At 37.5% G+C, this 17,448-nt stretch overlaps 1 protein-coding gene across 1 annotated transcript in view; it reads right to left on the reverse strand.

Annotated features, from left to right (window-relative positions):
* MAP2 (microtubule associated protein 2) overlaps positions 1 to 17,448 on the reverse strand; it is a 109,792-nt gene that overhangs the window by 50,902 nt on the left and 41,442 nt on the right. The window contains 4 exon segments of the mRNA XM_025202495.1: position 1; positions 3 to 180; positions 4,966 to 5,208; positions 16,768 to 16,845. The exon segment at position 1 is cut by the window's left edge and continues 64 nt beyond it. Coding sequence (XP_025058280.1) covers position 1; positions 3 to 180; positions 4,966 to 5,208; positions 16,768 to 16,845 — 500 coding nt within the window.

Here is a 17,448-nt window from a genome sequence, read left to right on the forward strand (position 1 = left end):
CAGCACTTAGCACTCTGTCTTCATGATACACTTTGGCCTCCGACCCAGAATCCAGCCGGCCCTCACTGAGGCCCTTTGCCTGGTCTGAAGTCTCAGCAGGCCTATGCTCTTTCCCCAGTTCCTTTCCAGGAAGGGCTGCTGGTTTCTTTTCCTCGGCCATTGGACTGTATACTGTTTCTTCTTCTTTGAGGGGTGGAAAAAGGAGGTGATATCAACACCAACAGACAATACAAAATTCAAAGCTCAACAGGACTATTCTTCCATAACACTTTCAGCTCTATGTAGAGGTTAGGTTTTTAACTTCTCAGGTAGATGCTTTAGCCTCCATCCCATTTCAAGTACTGGAGGTATGAGTGAGTGAGCTTATCTTAGAACAAGAAAGGATATGTTATTCTCTGGCTGCCAAATGGCACGGCATACACTGGAATGTTTAACAGCATCATTTCCCTTCTTGACAAATGTTTAAAGCGAGAGCTGAAAATGTCTTACAGAGCTATTGTTTTCCATCTGGAGATAACTGAAGATCAAAATAAATGTTGAAAACTCATTGGAAGTGGAGATGGTGCTGAGTGATAGACAGCTGTGAAAAGACTGATATATCAATGTGCTCACAATGTGCACTACATTTTTTATAAACATACCGGTTTCTCTAATACATGAAGGCCCTTCAGGGAAAAACTCCTTTCACTGACCTTGAGGATATTACAGACTGTCAGCAAGGAATCTAATTTGGAAAATTATCCTGAAAAAACTTTTATAGGGCTGATCATTAGTAGATTCACAAGACTACTTGAGCTGCCTGTGGCAAATGGGTGCACAGCTTTTCTCCTTCAGCTGAGCAATGTGTAATGATGCTATCTAGGTACTTTAAGTTCTGTACATTAGATCAGGAATTTAAAGGGGGGGGGGTGTCATTTTTCCCCCCGTAAAATGTAGCCTGATAGGCCAAAATGTACAATAACAATATTTGATCATTTAAATTTCTAAAATAGGGTAATGTCACCTATTCCGGTACAGTGCTAATGTAATTATATTATCATCAAGCATAGCGTTTATTTCACTCTTGCCAAAGCAGAATACTAAAGGCTCCAAGCAGATGCTGCATTTATCACATAATTATTGTGTTAATCACATGACAAATCACAACATGCCACCGTTTCAATCAATTTAGCATGTTATAAAAATGGCAAACCAGTCACAAAGATGTTCCAATTTGAATTTAATGTGAAACAGCTTTGTGGCTAGTTTGCATTGTGCTTTAATTTAAACACATGGAGTGTTAAAGCTGTTTTGTTCTGTGTATCCCAAAACCACATGTGGGGACCTTTAAAGCTGCAGCAGATAGCCTAGTTTTGGTGGCTTTAAAGGTCTGCGTGCACAATGAAGAAGTTTATCCTAGATCGCAACCATCACACATCCTGCCTTGTCAGATCTTGAATGTCTGGCATATCAAGACACAAGATTTTTGGGATCCAGGATAAATACCCCAGATCCCACTGCACATTTAAATTGATGTCTGACAAGGCCCATAGAGTGATTTGTCCAATGCTCCTATTGAAATAAACTATGACATATTCAGATTGAATATCACCTTGCTCTGTGGGTATTCCCATTGACAGCAATCACGATTAATAAGAGACCAGGAATCAGCAAGGTTCTTAAGTGCAGCTTCACTGAAATCAACACAAGCACTTATGTGCTTAAAGTGAAGTCCATGCTTAAGACCTTCACTAAATACAAGCAAAATAAAGTGCAGTTGAGTGCTTGGTTCAGTTACATTAAAGTTGAACTTTTCTGTAAATAAGTGAATCTGCCAGCCTAAGTGTTACAGGGATGTTTAAACAGAGGTGGATTTTACCTAATTTATGCTACCAATGTCATAACCTAGGACAATTTGGGCATTTGAAAGACAAACGTTCACTATCTAGCTTAACTTGCTTAAATAATTTACCTTTGTTTCCCTCTATGTTTTTTTTTCATATATATCCAATTTTAAAATTTTGATCTGAAAAGACCACAGTTCAGTTCTCCACTTTTTTACCCCATTTTGATGTAGCTTTAACTTTATGTCATGCAAGCATTAATTGGTGTAACAAAGTGGAAAGTGAGGTCCAAAGATTATCATCAGTTGAACTCAGTTTATGAATGTCAGGATAGTTGATCATAATGACTTTCAGGATTACTACAATTCTATCATACAAATATTTCAGATACACAGAGTTAGAAAAGAAATAGAAAAATAATTTGCACAAAAATCTCTTTTAGGTTTTTATACTGGGGAATAAAGAGGATTCTACCAAAAGTGAAGAATTTTGCTTTACTAATGAACAAAATGAACAATTTTTTTACAGCTGTGTTACAGTCTCCAAAACAAAATAAAACATAAAAAATGGATACTAGCAATTTATACAAATTTACTTATAGCAGCACTAATGGGCATAACTGTAACAGCAGAGGAAAAAAATATTCAACTTGAATGGACAAATACCATGTTTTAACATGCAAATAACTACACAAATACACACATGCACACACAGATCAAACACTTCTACCTACACTTAGATTAAAATATTCAGTAAAACATTTAGGCTTGATTTTTTTCAACCCTTTTCAGGAAACACTTTTATCTACCTGATCCAATAATAATATATTAATTAAAATAGTACCCCCCTTTTTTTTGAAGCTATAGGACACAGTGGGTACATCTATATGAGAGGCTTTAATGTGGAGTTGATTAATTAGATCTGAAGCAAACACCTCACGTCTACACATGCAGGGCTACTAGACTGGAGTAAACTAATTAACACTGCAGCATGGTAGTACTTGTAAATATAATTATTATCCTGCTGCAGAGTTTTTACTTTGCAGCACTGCATGCGCAGACACTGACGTGGCTGTCTAGAGGATGAGAGTGCTACAGTGCAGGGGATGCCTGCTGGCTAGTCTCTCATTGTAGCACCCTCGTGTCCCAGCCAGCCCCTCCACAGAACACTGACCTGGGGTAGAGCAGCTCCAGGCTGGCAGGCTGACTCCCCAGGCCTCCTGCCAGCTGGGACAGAGCCGCCCAGGCTCAATGTGCTGCTGTCCTAAGTGCATGTGTAAACAATGTTCCTAGAAGCAATAAACTCCGGCGCACACTGTGCTGGAGTTTATTGCTTCACATTAATATCATGTGTAGATATGCCCAGTATAATCCTCAGCTGTTAAATATGTCCTGTACTATTTCACGATGGAATCCTAATGATTGTCTTACCAATACTTACTTGTATGATTAACTCTATTAAGCCAAAATAATGATTTTTCCTAATCCTGTTTTTACTCACAAGACAGTCAGTAGAAAAAGATATTTTACAAAGCCTGCTTCTTCGCTCATGAGTCAGTTTATTACCCCCTCTCTCTTACAGATAGTGTTCTGGAATCTATTTCTTCCACCAGTGGGCAATGTACAGCTTTGTATAAGGTTGCCCTTCATAGTTTAAGCTATCTAGAAGAGGTGTTTTAGGTGTAGGTATGAATATCTTGCACCCATTTTAGGTATGGCAAGTTAAGTTATGACAAGGTTTGTGAAGCACCTGGTTTGCAATAGCTTTGATAGGAGTCCTGATACTGTTAGCAATCTTGGATTAACAGCATGGGCCTCTTTTAATTGTTTCCACTGTTGCTGCAATATCAGAATACATTCTCCTGTGCAATACTTTACTTAAATAACCTCATTAGTTCTCAGTATACTCTTCTGTATTCTCTTGTGACATAAACTTCTTCTGAATTTTATCACCATTCTTCATATCTGGCTTAAACTGCAGGTTAACTTAGCAAAGTAGTATTAAGCGTGACATAGTTCACTTTTGTCTAGGATAGGAATCCAGCAATCTAATAACCATTTGGATTAGGAAAAAAAGACTCCACAAATTCATTCCATTCTTTTCCCACTACCCTGGTAAAATAAGATGCCTAAATAGCTAATGAGGGAGTCAAACTAATATGAGATGGGATGCAGACAACTGCAATAAACTTTCTTAAATATCTGTATCATTTGTGATCAGGTAAAGGTTGCTGGCCATGCATGGAACATTGGCAAGGACACCACAGACCAAATGAATCCTTGAAATACCATTTCTTAAGTTTGTCGATAAATCTGGCCTCTTCTGCCCTACAAAACTACTTAGTTGTTTTCTGTGGCTTTCCCAGTGGGTGGGTGTCTTTACCTCTGTCGCACCAACACATGGCTTAACTCAGGTACCCTATTTTCCACACTTTCTCTAATTAGGATCACCATATGGGACAATATGAAATACAGGACACTGCTTCCCTGTCCCCCCAATGTCTGCTGCTGCAGGCAAAGGTGGGGGCGGGGCATCACTGGTATTATTGTTTAGGCAGCTAAGGAGTCAATTAATGACCCATTGTTTTCTTCACAGGTGTTAACAATCCCCTTTTAATGGCCATTCCACTAATGGAGATAACCTATTAGGGCAATTTTGCTGTCTCCTAGAGCTTCCTATTTCACGGCTTCTGTCATTCTGCCTCCCCTCCCCACACTCTGCCCCTGGGATGCTCATTTTAATTTTCACTGGCCAGCCAGGACCAGCTTCCAAAATCTAGGACTGTCCTAGCCAGTGCAGGATGTATGGTCACCCTATCTCGAATGTTAAGAAGGAACATCTTTTCTTCCTTTTAATGAGGTGCTTGTTCACTGCAACAACCAAGGTCATTTTATGACAAACTATGGACTAAAGCAAATGCCAGTATGAGAGGCACAATAACTATAAATTCATTTACTGCACCACAGCATTTGACTCTCAGGCCCCTGCCTCATTCGGGGGTATGTGGATTCTAGAGGGACTTCACTGCTGTGTGGAAAAAATAAAAGACCCAAAGAAGTTGCACCAGGCATGTATAATGGGATGAAAATCATTTGGCAGGGTGGAGGGGAGGAGGAACAAAATGGGACCATGTTTAATTCACCTTTTACATGGCTTAACAAGGCCTCTGCACTCTGCACTGTGGCACTGGGGAGTGTATTAGAGTCATTCCACTCAGAGCTGAACAAAGGATGCTCATAGTACTCCTCGTCTGAATGGCAGGGGTCATCATCAGGCACAGACACTGAAATGGAGGGGGCTAGGTGCTTACGCCTCTCCCCGCTGGCAGTAGGCCCATAGTGCAGGCAGCTGTGTAGAGGCCCCACCTTATCCTCAGCCCCTTCATCTACAAACAGACACACACACACAGGTAGAAACAGCAGGACAGACAGACAGACAAAGTAAGACAAGACAGGATGGACACATGCACTGACATGTCTAGGCACTATGCCATACCACAGAATGGATTCAATCAGCCATGCCAAGGCAATGCAGAATTGAAGACATGAAATTTACGTATATGTAATTTACTGGGTAAATGTTTATTGTATCCCTTAGTAATCACCACTGCAGAACACAATCATTGTAAATGTCAGTGAAATCAAAATTAAACTTTAAGGGCAAGATCCTATTCTACCCATTAGACATATAAGTGAACACAGGCACCTAAGCATGATACTATTCCATCCTGCTCAAATGCCTGAAAAACAGTTAATGAGAAAGGTGGATGAATCCTCCTCCTCCTTGCTGCTTTTTCTGATTTTGTCTTGAGGCAAAGATGACAGAGTGTTATAAAAAGTGGGGGCATAAACTTTTTTCCAGGGACTCAAGCAGGGTAGAACTGGATCACATCTGTCCGTAATACATAGAATCAGATCTGGCCCTAAACTTTTAAGGGTTGTACACCAGACTTGCACTGATTCCAAATAACATTATACACAGGGACTGATTTAGGAAATAGACTTAGTACCCCATGGCCAAGTTGTATGATTCCTTCAAAACAGTTGGGTAGATATGATACCTTTTATTAGACCAACTGAATAGTTGGAAAAAAGGTCTTTGCAAGCTTTCGGATGCAATCACCCTCCTTCAAGCACAGGGAATCTCTGCTGTTCTGAGACTTCAAGGAATGAAATGGAGTCTCAGAACATCTACCCAAAGAACCTTGCCTACTTATGTCCTTAGACCAACATGGCTACAACGAAAAACCCTTGAAACAGTTGAAACACTTGGAAATTTAGAATCTAGAAGCTGTTTTCATTTAAAAATCAATCTATCATACTTGGATAGAAGCTTTATAAATATCTATTTTAAACATCTGCTACTCTTTTTCTACACTCTTTTTCTGTGTGTATCATCACAAAGATGGTTCTGTTGTTGACAAGAGGAACATCTTCAGTTTCTATTATTGTTGTCTACAAAATAACACAGCTGAAATAAAAATGGCCAACGAACAAATCTACCTAATGGATCAGATGTGATCTGAGATCGTCTGTCAGTTATGGTGCACACTGAACATGAGCTAAGTTATGGCACTGCTAAATACAAGATATTAAGCCCATCCTCTGAGTATGACAACTAGATACATGATAAATCCTACATTTACGGAGTATCCTCTTTCAGTTGGTGTCTATAACTGTAAATAACCTGTTGACTTTTCCTCTACCACAAAAACTGCAAAAATAATTCCTTCATTTTTTCTTTTCTTGAGACAGTTTAGAACCTCTCCCCATAACTCCTCATAGAAGCTAAAATGTAGTTTCCTAAAAAAGCTTGATCTACATTTCACTCTCAAATTCAAATGACTGGGTTAGAAAGTCAGACAAGGTTAGAAAGTGAATTTTAAGCACAGTCAACATCTGAAGCCATCCAGATCTGTGTACCTGAGCATCTCACTGCAGAAACAGTACAGCTGCTAAATGTTAACTCTAATAATGAAGTGTTACCCGGGTGACATAAGAAAATATAATCTGACATAGAAGGGAGAGTGGCCCTCCTCCCACCCCAAGATTATTTTGTGCCAAATATGTGCCATATTTTCTTGCATACTACACCACCCCATTTAAGACCTGCACCTTTTTTTGGAAAGGCAGAATCCAGGAAAAAAAATTCCAGGCATGGCCACATGGAGCAGGAACAGAGCCTACTCCTCAATTTACTTGCCTTCCCTTTCCAGCTCAGGCAAAATTACAGTTTTAGCCCTCTCAGAGGCACTGTTCCATTAGCAGCAAGTTTTTGGTTGTTTTGGTACTGCCAATTTGGCTCTGCCTATAAGAGGTTAAAAATGTGAGTGAAATGTAGATCAAACTTTTTTAGGAAACTACATTTTAGCTTCTATGAGGAGTTATGGGGAGGGGTTCTAAATTGTCTCAAGAAAAGAGGTTAAAAATGTAGCTACTGTATAAGGCTGGATTCTGCCCCTGCTTCCAGAATTTAAAAAAAAGTCCCAGTTCGCTTGTGAATGCTGAGCAATAAGCAGGGCAGGGCACAAATATCTGAGCTGAGCCAAGGAAGAAATGATAGGATATGCTGTTCTGTCTGTGAACCCAGGATTTTCAAATGCAAAACAGAAGCTTCTTTGGCAAGAGGTAGGTAATTATACTTCCTTTATTTGTGTGAGTTTTTGGTTATTCCAGACTACCTCACAATAAGTTCACAACTTGGACCACATTTTGCTCTCAGCTACATCTGGGCTTTCTGTTGCAACCAAAATTGGGCCCAGCAACTATCAAATATATTTTAAAAATTGTTTTGCATATTAAAGAATACACTCACATGTTCCTTATTTTCATTAATTTGCTGTATGTCTGGATCATCAAATGGCTGATCTGCCCCACAGCACTGTAGACTAATGCCATTCAAAAGACTATTTATTGGGCATGTCTACATGTGCATTTACTGCACAGTAACTTACTGCACAGTAACCAGTTATTAGACTAGCATCTACAAGTATATGCGTTACAGCGCAGTAATGCTGTGTGCGCACCGACTTGGGAATAAAGTTACTTCTAAGTCAATCCACACACACACTGTTACAGTGCAGTAAGGCATCTACATGTGTCTTACTGCGCAATAACTAAGTGCGCAGTTGGCATCAGTCACCATAGTTACTGCACAGTAACTGTGCACATATAGACACACCAATTAAAAAGTAAAAAGGAACTAATTTTATTTTTTACATATTGGCCCAAATTTGTATCTCGCAAATCAAATATTTTATAATGGGGAGGCAACCTGTTTCTATTTATGACATTGTGACATTCTAATACTGACTTGGCTTACTAGAGAGTTTACATGTTGCTCACCATGTTTTTAAATGTCATCATATTCTTTAGTGTTGCAGCTGTCTCAATACATACTATGCAGCTTCAACCACATAGGGTAAAAATGGGAGAGAAATGTCCCTGCATGTTATAGTGCAGATAAACGTAGATGGGATAGGTAACATTATGTAAAAAAGTGTGCCAGGCTAACGCTTCATTGTTTAAGAAGGTTGACAGTTTTTCTGCTTTAAATAAATATAAAAAGAGAGTGATATTATACAATTTGGAAAGAAGCAAATTATTTTAATTGTTGTTCTTGTTTAATACTATCACTTACCTCTTCTATAACCATTTTCATCTATGTGTGGGTTTCATTAGTATAAATCACCATAACCAAAAAGATTAAATGGAGTTGCAACTTTTAACTTGTAACTCAGACATTACAATCTCAGTCAGTTGGTTTAAGATCCTGATCTTCTTCTTCGACTTCAGCTGGGCTAATAACTTAATGACATACGTTTTAAATTCTGGAATATTTTTTGGGAATGTATTTTATGTAATAAAAATATATAATAAAGACAGAATTTGTCATGGCACTTGAACTTCACTTAGACTGTAGGCCATAAATCTGTAAATCTTGCTTTCCTGCCTAAGGACTGGCAGGACCGGGGACGAAGGTCTCAACTAGTCTGTTTCTGCATTCCCAGGTTAATCTTTCTTTTTCTATTGTATTTTGCAGCCAGGTATATTCATTTCTATGCTCATACTTTTAATATGTGGAAAGCCTAACTCATTGTAGTTGAAGAATCTCTTTTGCATGAAATAATTTAATCAATTAGTAATGCAATGTTCATTCAACACGACCCAATGAGAATATGGCCCCTGTTGCTTTAAATGAGGTACCTTTTGCATTCTGTAGCAAAATTATAGTAACTGAATCATAATAAAATGACATTTATATCTTCCTACTGGCAGAGAAATATATTATGTGAATCCATTCATGGTTATTCAACTATAATAGACTAAAAAGCTATTAATTGATCATGGTACCATTAATTCCCATCTACAATATTTTGATGTTGAAAGATCATCTAGTTTCAAGGTTCTCTCACCTACTGTGTTATGTTAGTAGTGGGCCATAATATAATGTATGATTATCTGCACTATGTAACATCAACAAGGAGATACATACATAGAAATACAGAGGTGATTAGTTGTGTTAACCTGAAATCAGGCAGAAGGTAGATGCAATCTATTGAATGCTTTTTCTTGAAAAGGATCATTTTAACAGATTTTCTTCTAAAGGACAAGCCATGGATGTAAAAAAAATCAAGACAAGTCATATAGTCACAAACTCCTCCAAGACAGTTTTAGGCTGGACATAAGGAAAAACAACTTTACTGTCCGAGCACCCAAGGCGTGGAATAAACTCCCTCCAGAGCAGGTGCAAGCATCTACTCTGGACTCTTTTAAGAAACATTTGGATGCTTATCCTGCTGGGATCCTTTGACACTAGCTGCCTTCTTGCCCTAGGGGAGGGGGGCTGGACTCGATGATCTTCTGAGGTCCCTTCCAGCCCTAATGTCTATGAAATCTATGAAACAACGCAGTAAAATATTATGCATTATTTTCCAAATTATTCTTCTGAATTTATTTCCCGCTAATACTTTATTATGAGCATGTTAGATACCACAATACTGGCAAAGTACTTCTGATGGTGGGTTGTTTTGTTTTTTTACATACCCTAGCATGTTATACTCAGATGGATCCATTTTATTTCTGTTTTAACGCCACCAAGGAAAAGTAAAAATGAATATGGTGAAAGATGCCTATCCAATTCTAGGGGTTGCTTCTTTTGAAAGTGCCTACCTTTGAGGAAAAAAACCTGAACAGCCTTCTGAAAAATCAACTTTTCAAGATAACATTGTTTCAAATGACAGAAGCATCATCTGTGACGGTAGCAATGTTACAGCTTGGACCTGTGACATGTTTACATCAGTGCAATCAAACTTTACATCTTGAAAACATATATTAGACGTTATTAGATGTTATGCCCTACACCAGTGTAATTTACTTATTTTTAGTGCAGAGTTACCATGGAAAAAAATCAGGGTGAAATTATGCTGCTTTTGTATCTAGACCAATCCCAAGATAGCCATTTGCCTTAGACCTGCTACTCCACCTCTCAGTATTGACACTGTAATAGTACCTACTGTGAACAACAACCCTGGAATAACTGGTTGTCTCTTCTATCAAGACTCCCATATAATTTACATTATTGCAAAAAACCAGTAGAGGTTACTCTAGTGAAAATGTGTTGTTGTGGTTCCAAACCCTTAATATGCTTGGAAAGCTGCTTTTCTGAAGCATGGATGTTAATTCCATGCAAGGTAACTTGAGTACCTTTGAATGCATGGCACTGAACTTGCTGGCCCAGGAGATCCTTTCCATTCCCCTGTTCTTATCTTCAAAAGATGATGGTAGAGCAAGAAAGAGTTAGAAAGAGAGTGAGAGAAAGAGAATGCCACAATAAGTGGAGCTCAACCCTGAGGTGTCAGAAACATGGAACTAATGGGGATTTTAGACTTTTAGAAATACATAACATAGATGTCCAACGCCTTTTCAAAAGCTTGTTCATATTACGGCAGGAGATACAGCTGATGAACAGATACTATTCAGTGCACTGCATATTTATTTAAATGCTAAACTGATGAGTTTACTCCATACTTCAAGTTCATTTTTATGATATCATTTAAAGTTCCTATTCAAGAATGCATCACATCAGGAGAGTAGGTAAAGCATGTGCTTAAATATACGCAGTTGTTTAAGTCTGTACTGAAGTCAAATTAAAGTCAAGCATGTGTTTGATTGCATTCCTTAAGAAGCAAGGATTTAAGCAGATGCTTAAAACTGCTTCCCTGAAGGGGGGGCCTAAACCACCATTAATGGGTATGAAAAGAACTCAGATTATTAATTACATTAAACATAATGTCATTACTATGACATATGGTGATGTCAAAACATTTCAAGTATTATAAAGGCACAAAGCCAAACAAGAAGCATGGAATTAATAGATTTGTATCTGTTTGGCAATTACATTTTTGAGTTATTTTAAATTTATATTTTTTAACTCTAAAAAGGGAAATGATCAAATAGTGGTTCGCTATTACTTTTGCTTGTATCAAAACACTGATTTTGAGAAACTGGTAAAACAATGCCATTGCAGGGATAGGAATTAGGTAGAAGGAATATTCTGAACGTGTTGTGTCACAAGTTGGCAACCTTTTGCCACCATGGGCCATTACTTGCGACCTGATCTGCTCAATGACCTGGATCTCCAAATCTCCTCCCCTGGAGCCCCCAAATTGCCTGCGCTTACCCCTACTACCAGTCCCCATTTCTAATAGCAATGGAGAGGGACAAATTCTAAATTGATGATAAGTACAGGAATGAGAGTAGCAGAACGGGGGGCATGAAGAGTAGTGTTGAGGAGGGTATGGGTAGCATGGTACGGCAGTGTGCCACAAATCCCCCAGGCTCCCTTGGGCTGGATCCAACCTCTTTATGGGATGTAGACTGGCACCCCCTGATTTATGTGATTATTGATGAAATGGAAAATAAAAGGCTGGGGTGGATTTCAAAGGGGCCTGAATTAGTTGGCAGCACACCTCTCACTGAATTTCAGTGAGAGTTGGTTACTTGACTCCCTTACTCTCTCTTATGTAAAAATCTCAGCCAAATGTTCTGTTTGGTTACAGGGTGGTGCTGACTTCTACTTAGCTGCTCATATGACTAATAAGACAGACAGAATACAGGCAAATGTAAGCTTTTCCAACAGTGCTTACAGAGGTATTCTGGGAACTAAGAATGGTTTGAAGATCCAGTCCTACCAAAATCATGTAATCAAAAACATATATGTAGATACACATTAATAATGACATACAAATAAAATGTAATTAACTAAAAAGTACGGGTAAGACATATCAAGCAAATAATTAAAATTTATAAAATGTGCATGAATCCAAAGAAGTATCAACTGTATTCACTTTTAAAATAAATTAATCATGGATGTTCTAAGTTTTAAAGCCATAGAAAAGCCTCCAGCAGCTGGCCAGCCTGTTAGAGGAAAGAGGACTTCTTACCTAAGTTTTAGAAACTAAGTTTCTAAAAGTGCTAACTGGGTACATCTGCAGATAGGCAATTTATCCAGAACTGTAATTCAAGACTGTAGAGTGAAAATTTTGAGGTAGACCAGTTTTTTTTATACTCTATTGCATGGTTAAGTAGCAAAAGCTTTTACTAAATGAAGCTAAAAACATAACAATGTTTCCAATAAGTCCTAATTGCAAATTAACTACTAATTAATATGCATATGCTTATTTTTATTCTCTGTTTAAGCTGTATCTTCATTAAAATTGGATCTAACCAATATAAGGCCACTAATACTCTGAACTGTCTTTAGTTTCCCATTTTCCCCTGTTCTGGCACTTTTTTAAATTATCCTCTCCTCTTGTTTGTTCATTTGCTTTGCTTCCTCTTTTGTCACCCAAACTTTGGTCAAGTAAATGTAATACCATATTGCCATTAAACAGCTTAGGGCCTACTACAGTCTACAGCTCTTCTTAAAATCACTGGCAAAAATCCCACAAGAGGCAATCAAGCCAACGCAGAGACCTGATGAAAATCTATGAAACTAAACACTTCCCTAAGATTATTTTTCAATAATTCTGAATGGGAGGGAAGGTATCCTGAATGAACATGGATCAGTGTGATGATGATAGGGCAAATTAATCTCTTTTTCTGAAACAAAGAAATCTTAGAATCTCTGCTTATAGTTTCTTAAATCTGAAATACTACAGGACTTGAAAGGGGTAACAGAGAAGTGGTCTGGGTTCATCCATATTATTTTCTTGCTCCAGTTTTATCACTGTTCAGTGTTTCTTACATTGTTTTCAATCTTGTTTTACTTATAACTGCTTTACAAAAGATTTTTAAAAAATTGATCATGAGATAATTTCTTAAGATGGGCAATAAAGTCTTCAAATGCTACTATGCTTTTGTTTTAACCTTTTCTCTATAACAAACCTTTCCCCTATTGTTTTAGTACCCTTTAAGAGATATCTTGTTTTCTCTTAGGCTCAAGTAAAAAGGCAATACATTTTCAAGTCTAAGATAAAATATTTTTACTTACAGGGTTATTCAGTTTTTGATTCCAGAGACTTTTTGAAAACGTCTTTCCAAAGTGATGTTTCATTGAAAATAATTCTTCACTCATAACCCTCAGTTCTTTTTAATTTGTAAAACAGTTTTTGGTTATAGAAATACACACTTTAAACTGCAAACTATTTTATCAAGGACATTCTTTTTGTCCGGTAGCATTCTAGATTCATTTTTATATGAGGCAGTTAATAGCCAATCAAAGGAGGTACCAAGCACAAAAATGTGATATTGGCAGTACAAAGCAGCACCAGCAATGCTTGTCCAAATCCATTTGATAAAAGCATTAGATAGTGCTTGGGTAAATTTAATTTCCCTAAAATATAAACCACAGGAAAAAAATTGCAATGAATGAATTAATTTCAGTGAGGCAAATTAGTTAGCTTACCTTCCAGGGCAGTGAAAAGCAACCCACTCATCTGAATATCTGTCTGTGGTTGTATGAAAGAATGAAACCTACATCCACCGACTCTTTTTACTCCTAAAATATATTTGACCCAAATTCTCTCCCTTTGCTTTTTTTTTTTTAATTTGTGTTTGCTGCATGGCTGACCACATCCACCTTTGTCATATCTACAACATAGTGATTTCCTCCCCATTATGACTGAAGGAAATCTCTTTCAGATTCAAAGACATGCTATGCACAGACATACACACCCCACTGACAAGAGCACTGGGAAAATATTAAAGGGCAGAGGGGAAAAAAGGAAACCTTAAGGTATTATACATACCAAATGGGTTTGCCTTTTTTATATACAATTGCAGAACTGGATGAAATTCTATAAATGCCATTTCACAGAACAGACACAGAATGGCATATTAGGGTATAAATGGGTATGTCTACATGTTCAATTAATGCATTTTAGATCAGGTGCATTAAATCTAGTACCTCCATTGTGAGGTACTGGAAAAATGTGCATTAGCCTATTTTAATGTGCATTAGGCTAAAGAGCAATTTTTGTGATGCTTTAATGTGTGGTAAAATAGGTTAGTGCGCATTAAATTGCACATGTAGATGCACCCATTACTGGATATTGGGATATGTAATTAGGGAACATGGGGGTTGAGGGTTTAAACAGATACTATAGATGTTGTATGAAATCCTGCAGTCTTCACTTAGGGAAACGTTCCTATGGAAGTTAATGAGATTTTTGCTTGAGTAAATGCAGCAGAATTTAACTTAATCATGCTAGCAGCATAAGGCAATACTGAGTCTGATAGTCAACATTTCAAAGTAGTTGTAAAAAATAAGGCTTCACTCCAGTCAAACAGACAAGTGCTTAATGTATAAGAGAAGCAAAAGGATATTGACAAGAGCTGGTTGAAAAATGTCAGATTTTAACAACTCCCCTTCCCCCAAAAAGCCTAGGGATGTTTTGGATGAAAGCTTTTGCAAAAATTTCCTTTGTTTTCCATCTTACCCTACTATGACCCACACCCTGAAAGCCAAACATAAAAGAGAAATTCACAGCACTTTGGAATTCAGTAATCACCAATACTGAGGAATCACCAAGTAAGATTTTTGTCAATGTTTCCAAAACACCCTGTATTTTAGGAGTCTATGAACAGTCTAGTGAAGTCTGTTCTCAGACTGAAAATGTGGATCAAAAGCCATAGTGACATTTTAAAATCAACCTTTAAAGAAAAAAGAATACATAGCAAACATGTAGCATAACATCTCTTCCAAGCATTATACAAACATTGACCTGTTAATCCTCACAACACCCCTGTGAGGTAGGTAAGTAATGATCATTATGTTAATTCAGCTTTACAAATGAGGAAAAAGAAACACAATACTGTTAAGGAACTTGCTGTGCCTCTTGCATCACTAGGAATGGCTCAGTCCATTAGGTCAAACAACCTAGAGTTGTTCTCTGCTGTGCCACATTTCCATTCTGTCAATTAATCAATTAAGTTACTTTATAAAAAAAAAAAAACCCTCCAAAAGTAACAAGCAATAATACTGTTAATGAAAATAGTCCAGAAAGCTCATTCTAAACCCAAGATAAAGGATTTTGAAATATATTTGATATAAAGTCACACTGTTGAGCAAAAACATAGCCACATACACTGATGAGAAGGAGCAGTGCAAGAATCAGAACTTCCCTGGCTGCCCTAAAATCTTTGTTTATATAGTACTGGCTTCCCATTACCTTTAGGAGATGGGCTGAATTACCACTGTAATATCTGCTCAATACCAAGAATGTTATAACAACAACATTCAGAAAATCAACATTTACACACTGCTGCTTGTACTGAACATATCCAGTAAGTATTTTCAGTACAAATGACCAAATAATGTGATCTTTGCTGGATTAATCCCAAATGTTTAGAGGTCAGGTACAAATTAGAGTATGTCCTGATTGACTGAGAGCAAGCACATATTAATGAATCAAGTAAAAGCTATACATTTCCTATCGTATTAAACAACATAGATTAAAATGTATATAGACTAAATGCATGTAGACAGTAATATCTTATTCCCATGACAAGTTTAAGTAATTTCAGAAGAGCCAAGAAGGAAGTTGACATATAAAGACAAATGACTATCAAATGGCTGACTTCAGTTCAGGGTGATAATTGAAAATGCTAGGTCCAAATTCTTTTCTCAGATGTGTAAGGTAGGATTCTGCTGTATTTAGCTACTCTTCCCGTGATAATTTTAATAGAAGTACCATGCATTTACAGGTCATTCCTATTCAGCAAAGCACATCCATGCATGCTTAACCTTAAGCATGTGATTTCATTGGGGCTTAAGCACTTGCTTAATGTTAAGCATTGGCTTAAGTCTTTTGCTTAACCAAGATTTTAAAGAGAGATGAATGTAAAGATTATGGGTTCATAATGTTGAATATTACTGTGCAAATCAGCACACAGAATTTACTTTAAGGCTAAAAGTTCACCTGTGCACCCACAGAACAGAATCCCCCAATACTACATCTATGTACAGAAGTGTATGTTAAAGATGGAATGCAAAAGGAAACAGTCTAAATCAGAACCTCCTTGCTTTCATGGATTTGATAGTATTGAAAAAACATTAATGCTGATTAATTTTCAGCAAAACAGTTTTTAACAGAGCATAATTACTAATAGTAAGCCTGGGTGACCACCCTGGGGAAATCTCACTTTTGTCTTGGCTTATAACATCCATTAACAGGTATCAACATTATTTTCACATTTTTATATGTATGTATTTATTTTTTGATCCAACATGCACTCCTGCATACCTCGGTGGATGCATATGTACCTCATTTATGTGTTACAGTCAGTTTGCAAGTGGCAACTTATTGACAGTGGTCACTTAGTCCACTAAGATGCTACTGGCAAGAAGTATCCCCCCCATTCACTAACTCTCCCAACCTGTCAGCTTAACATCTGTCCCCCTTCCTCATAGATATACACTACACTGTCCAAGGGACCCTTACCTTCATCCAATGTTCCAGTCTGTTCTGAGGCTGGTGATGGAGGTGGGGAAGGAGGCAGATTAGCTGATTCTTCAACTGCTAAAGATTGAACAATGGAAATGAGACAATGAGATACAGCAATTAATTTCTGGGAGAACACTAGATGCCAAGTACAAGCTGCAGTTTTCTGGCCAGACTGGAGAATAATTTAATGGAGAGTTGTACCTAATGGATTTTCAGATATAGTCCCCTTTCAATTTATCTTTTAAACCTATAATAAAAGGAGAACATTTATTTAAAACACGCATTCATTATGCTCAGAATGATAGTCATATTTACGACCAAATAACGTCACGTATAAAATGATCAGTCATCCTTTCTGCGTATGTTCCGTCTGCTACATTGATCAATATTGTTTCTGGAGGAACTTTGGTTCAGAAAACAACAGCAAAATATTTAAACAAGAGGTATTTTTAGGTTGTTTTCTCATCTGTTAAAAGGACAAACAGGTGCCAAATCCCAGACTTAGTCTACCTTTGTGTACCTAGAGAACTAAGATATTGCTGGGTTTTTCATCGTTAAAGCCTGGATACATTTTATTCGTTTTTTTGTTTGTTTCTGCTTAATTCAACATGCTCCTTGTTGTAATATAAAAGCTACCAGCTGGTGGCACCACTAGAGGCAAGAAGGCATCAACAGGGA

Source organism: Alligator sinensis, unplaced genomic scaffold, assembly GCF_000455745.1.
Source record: "Alligator sinensis unplaced genomic scaffold, ASM45574v1 scaffold730_1, whole genome shotgun sequence".
Lineage (NCBI taxonomy): Eukaryota > Metazoa > Chordata > Crocodylia > Alligatoridae > Alligator > Alligator sinensis.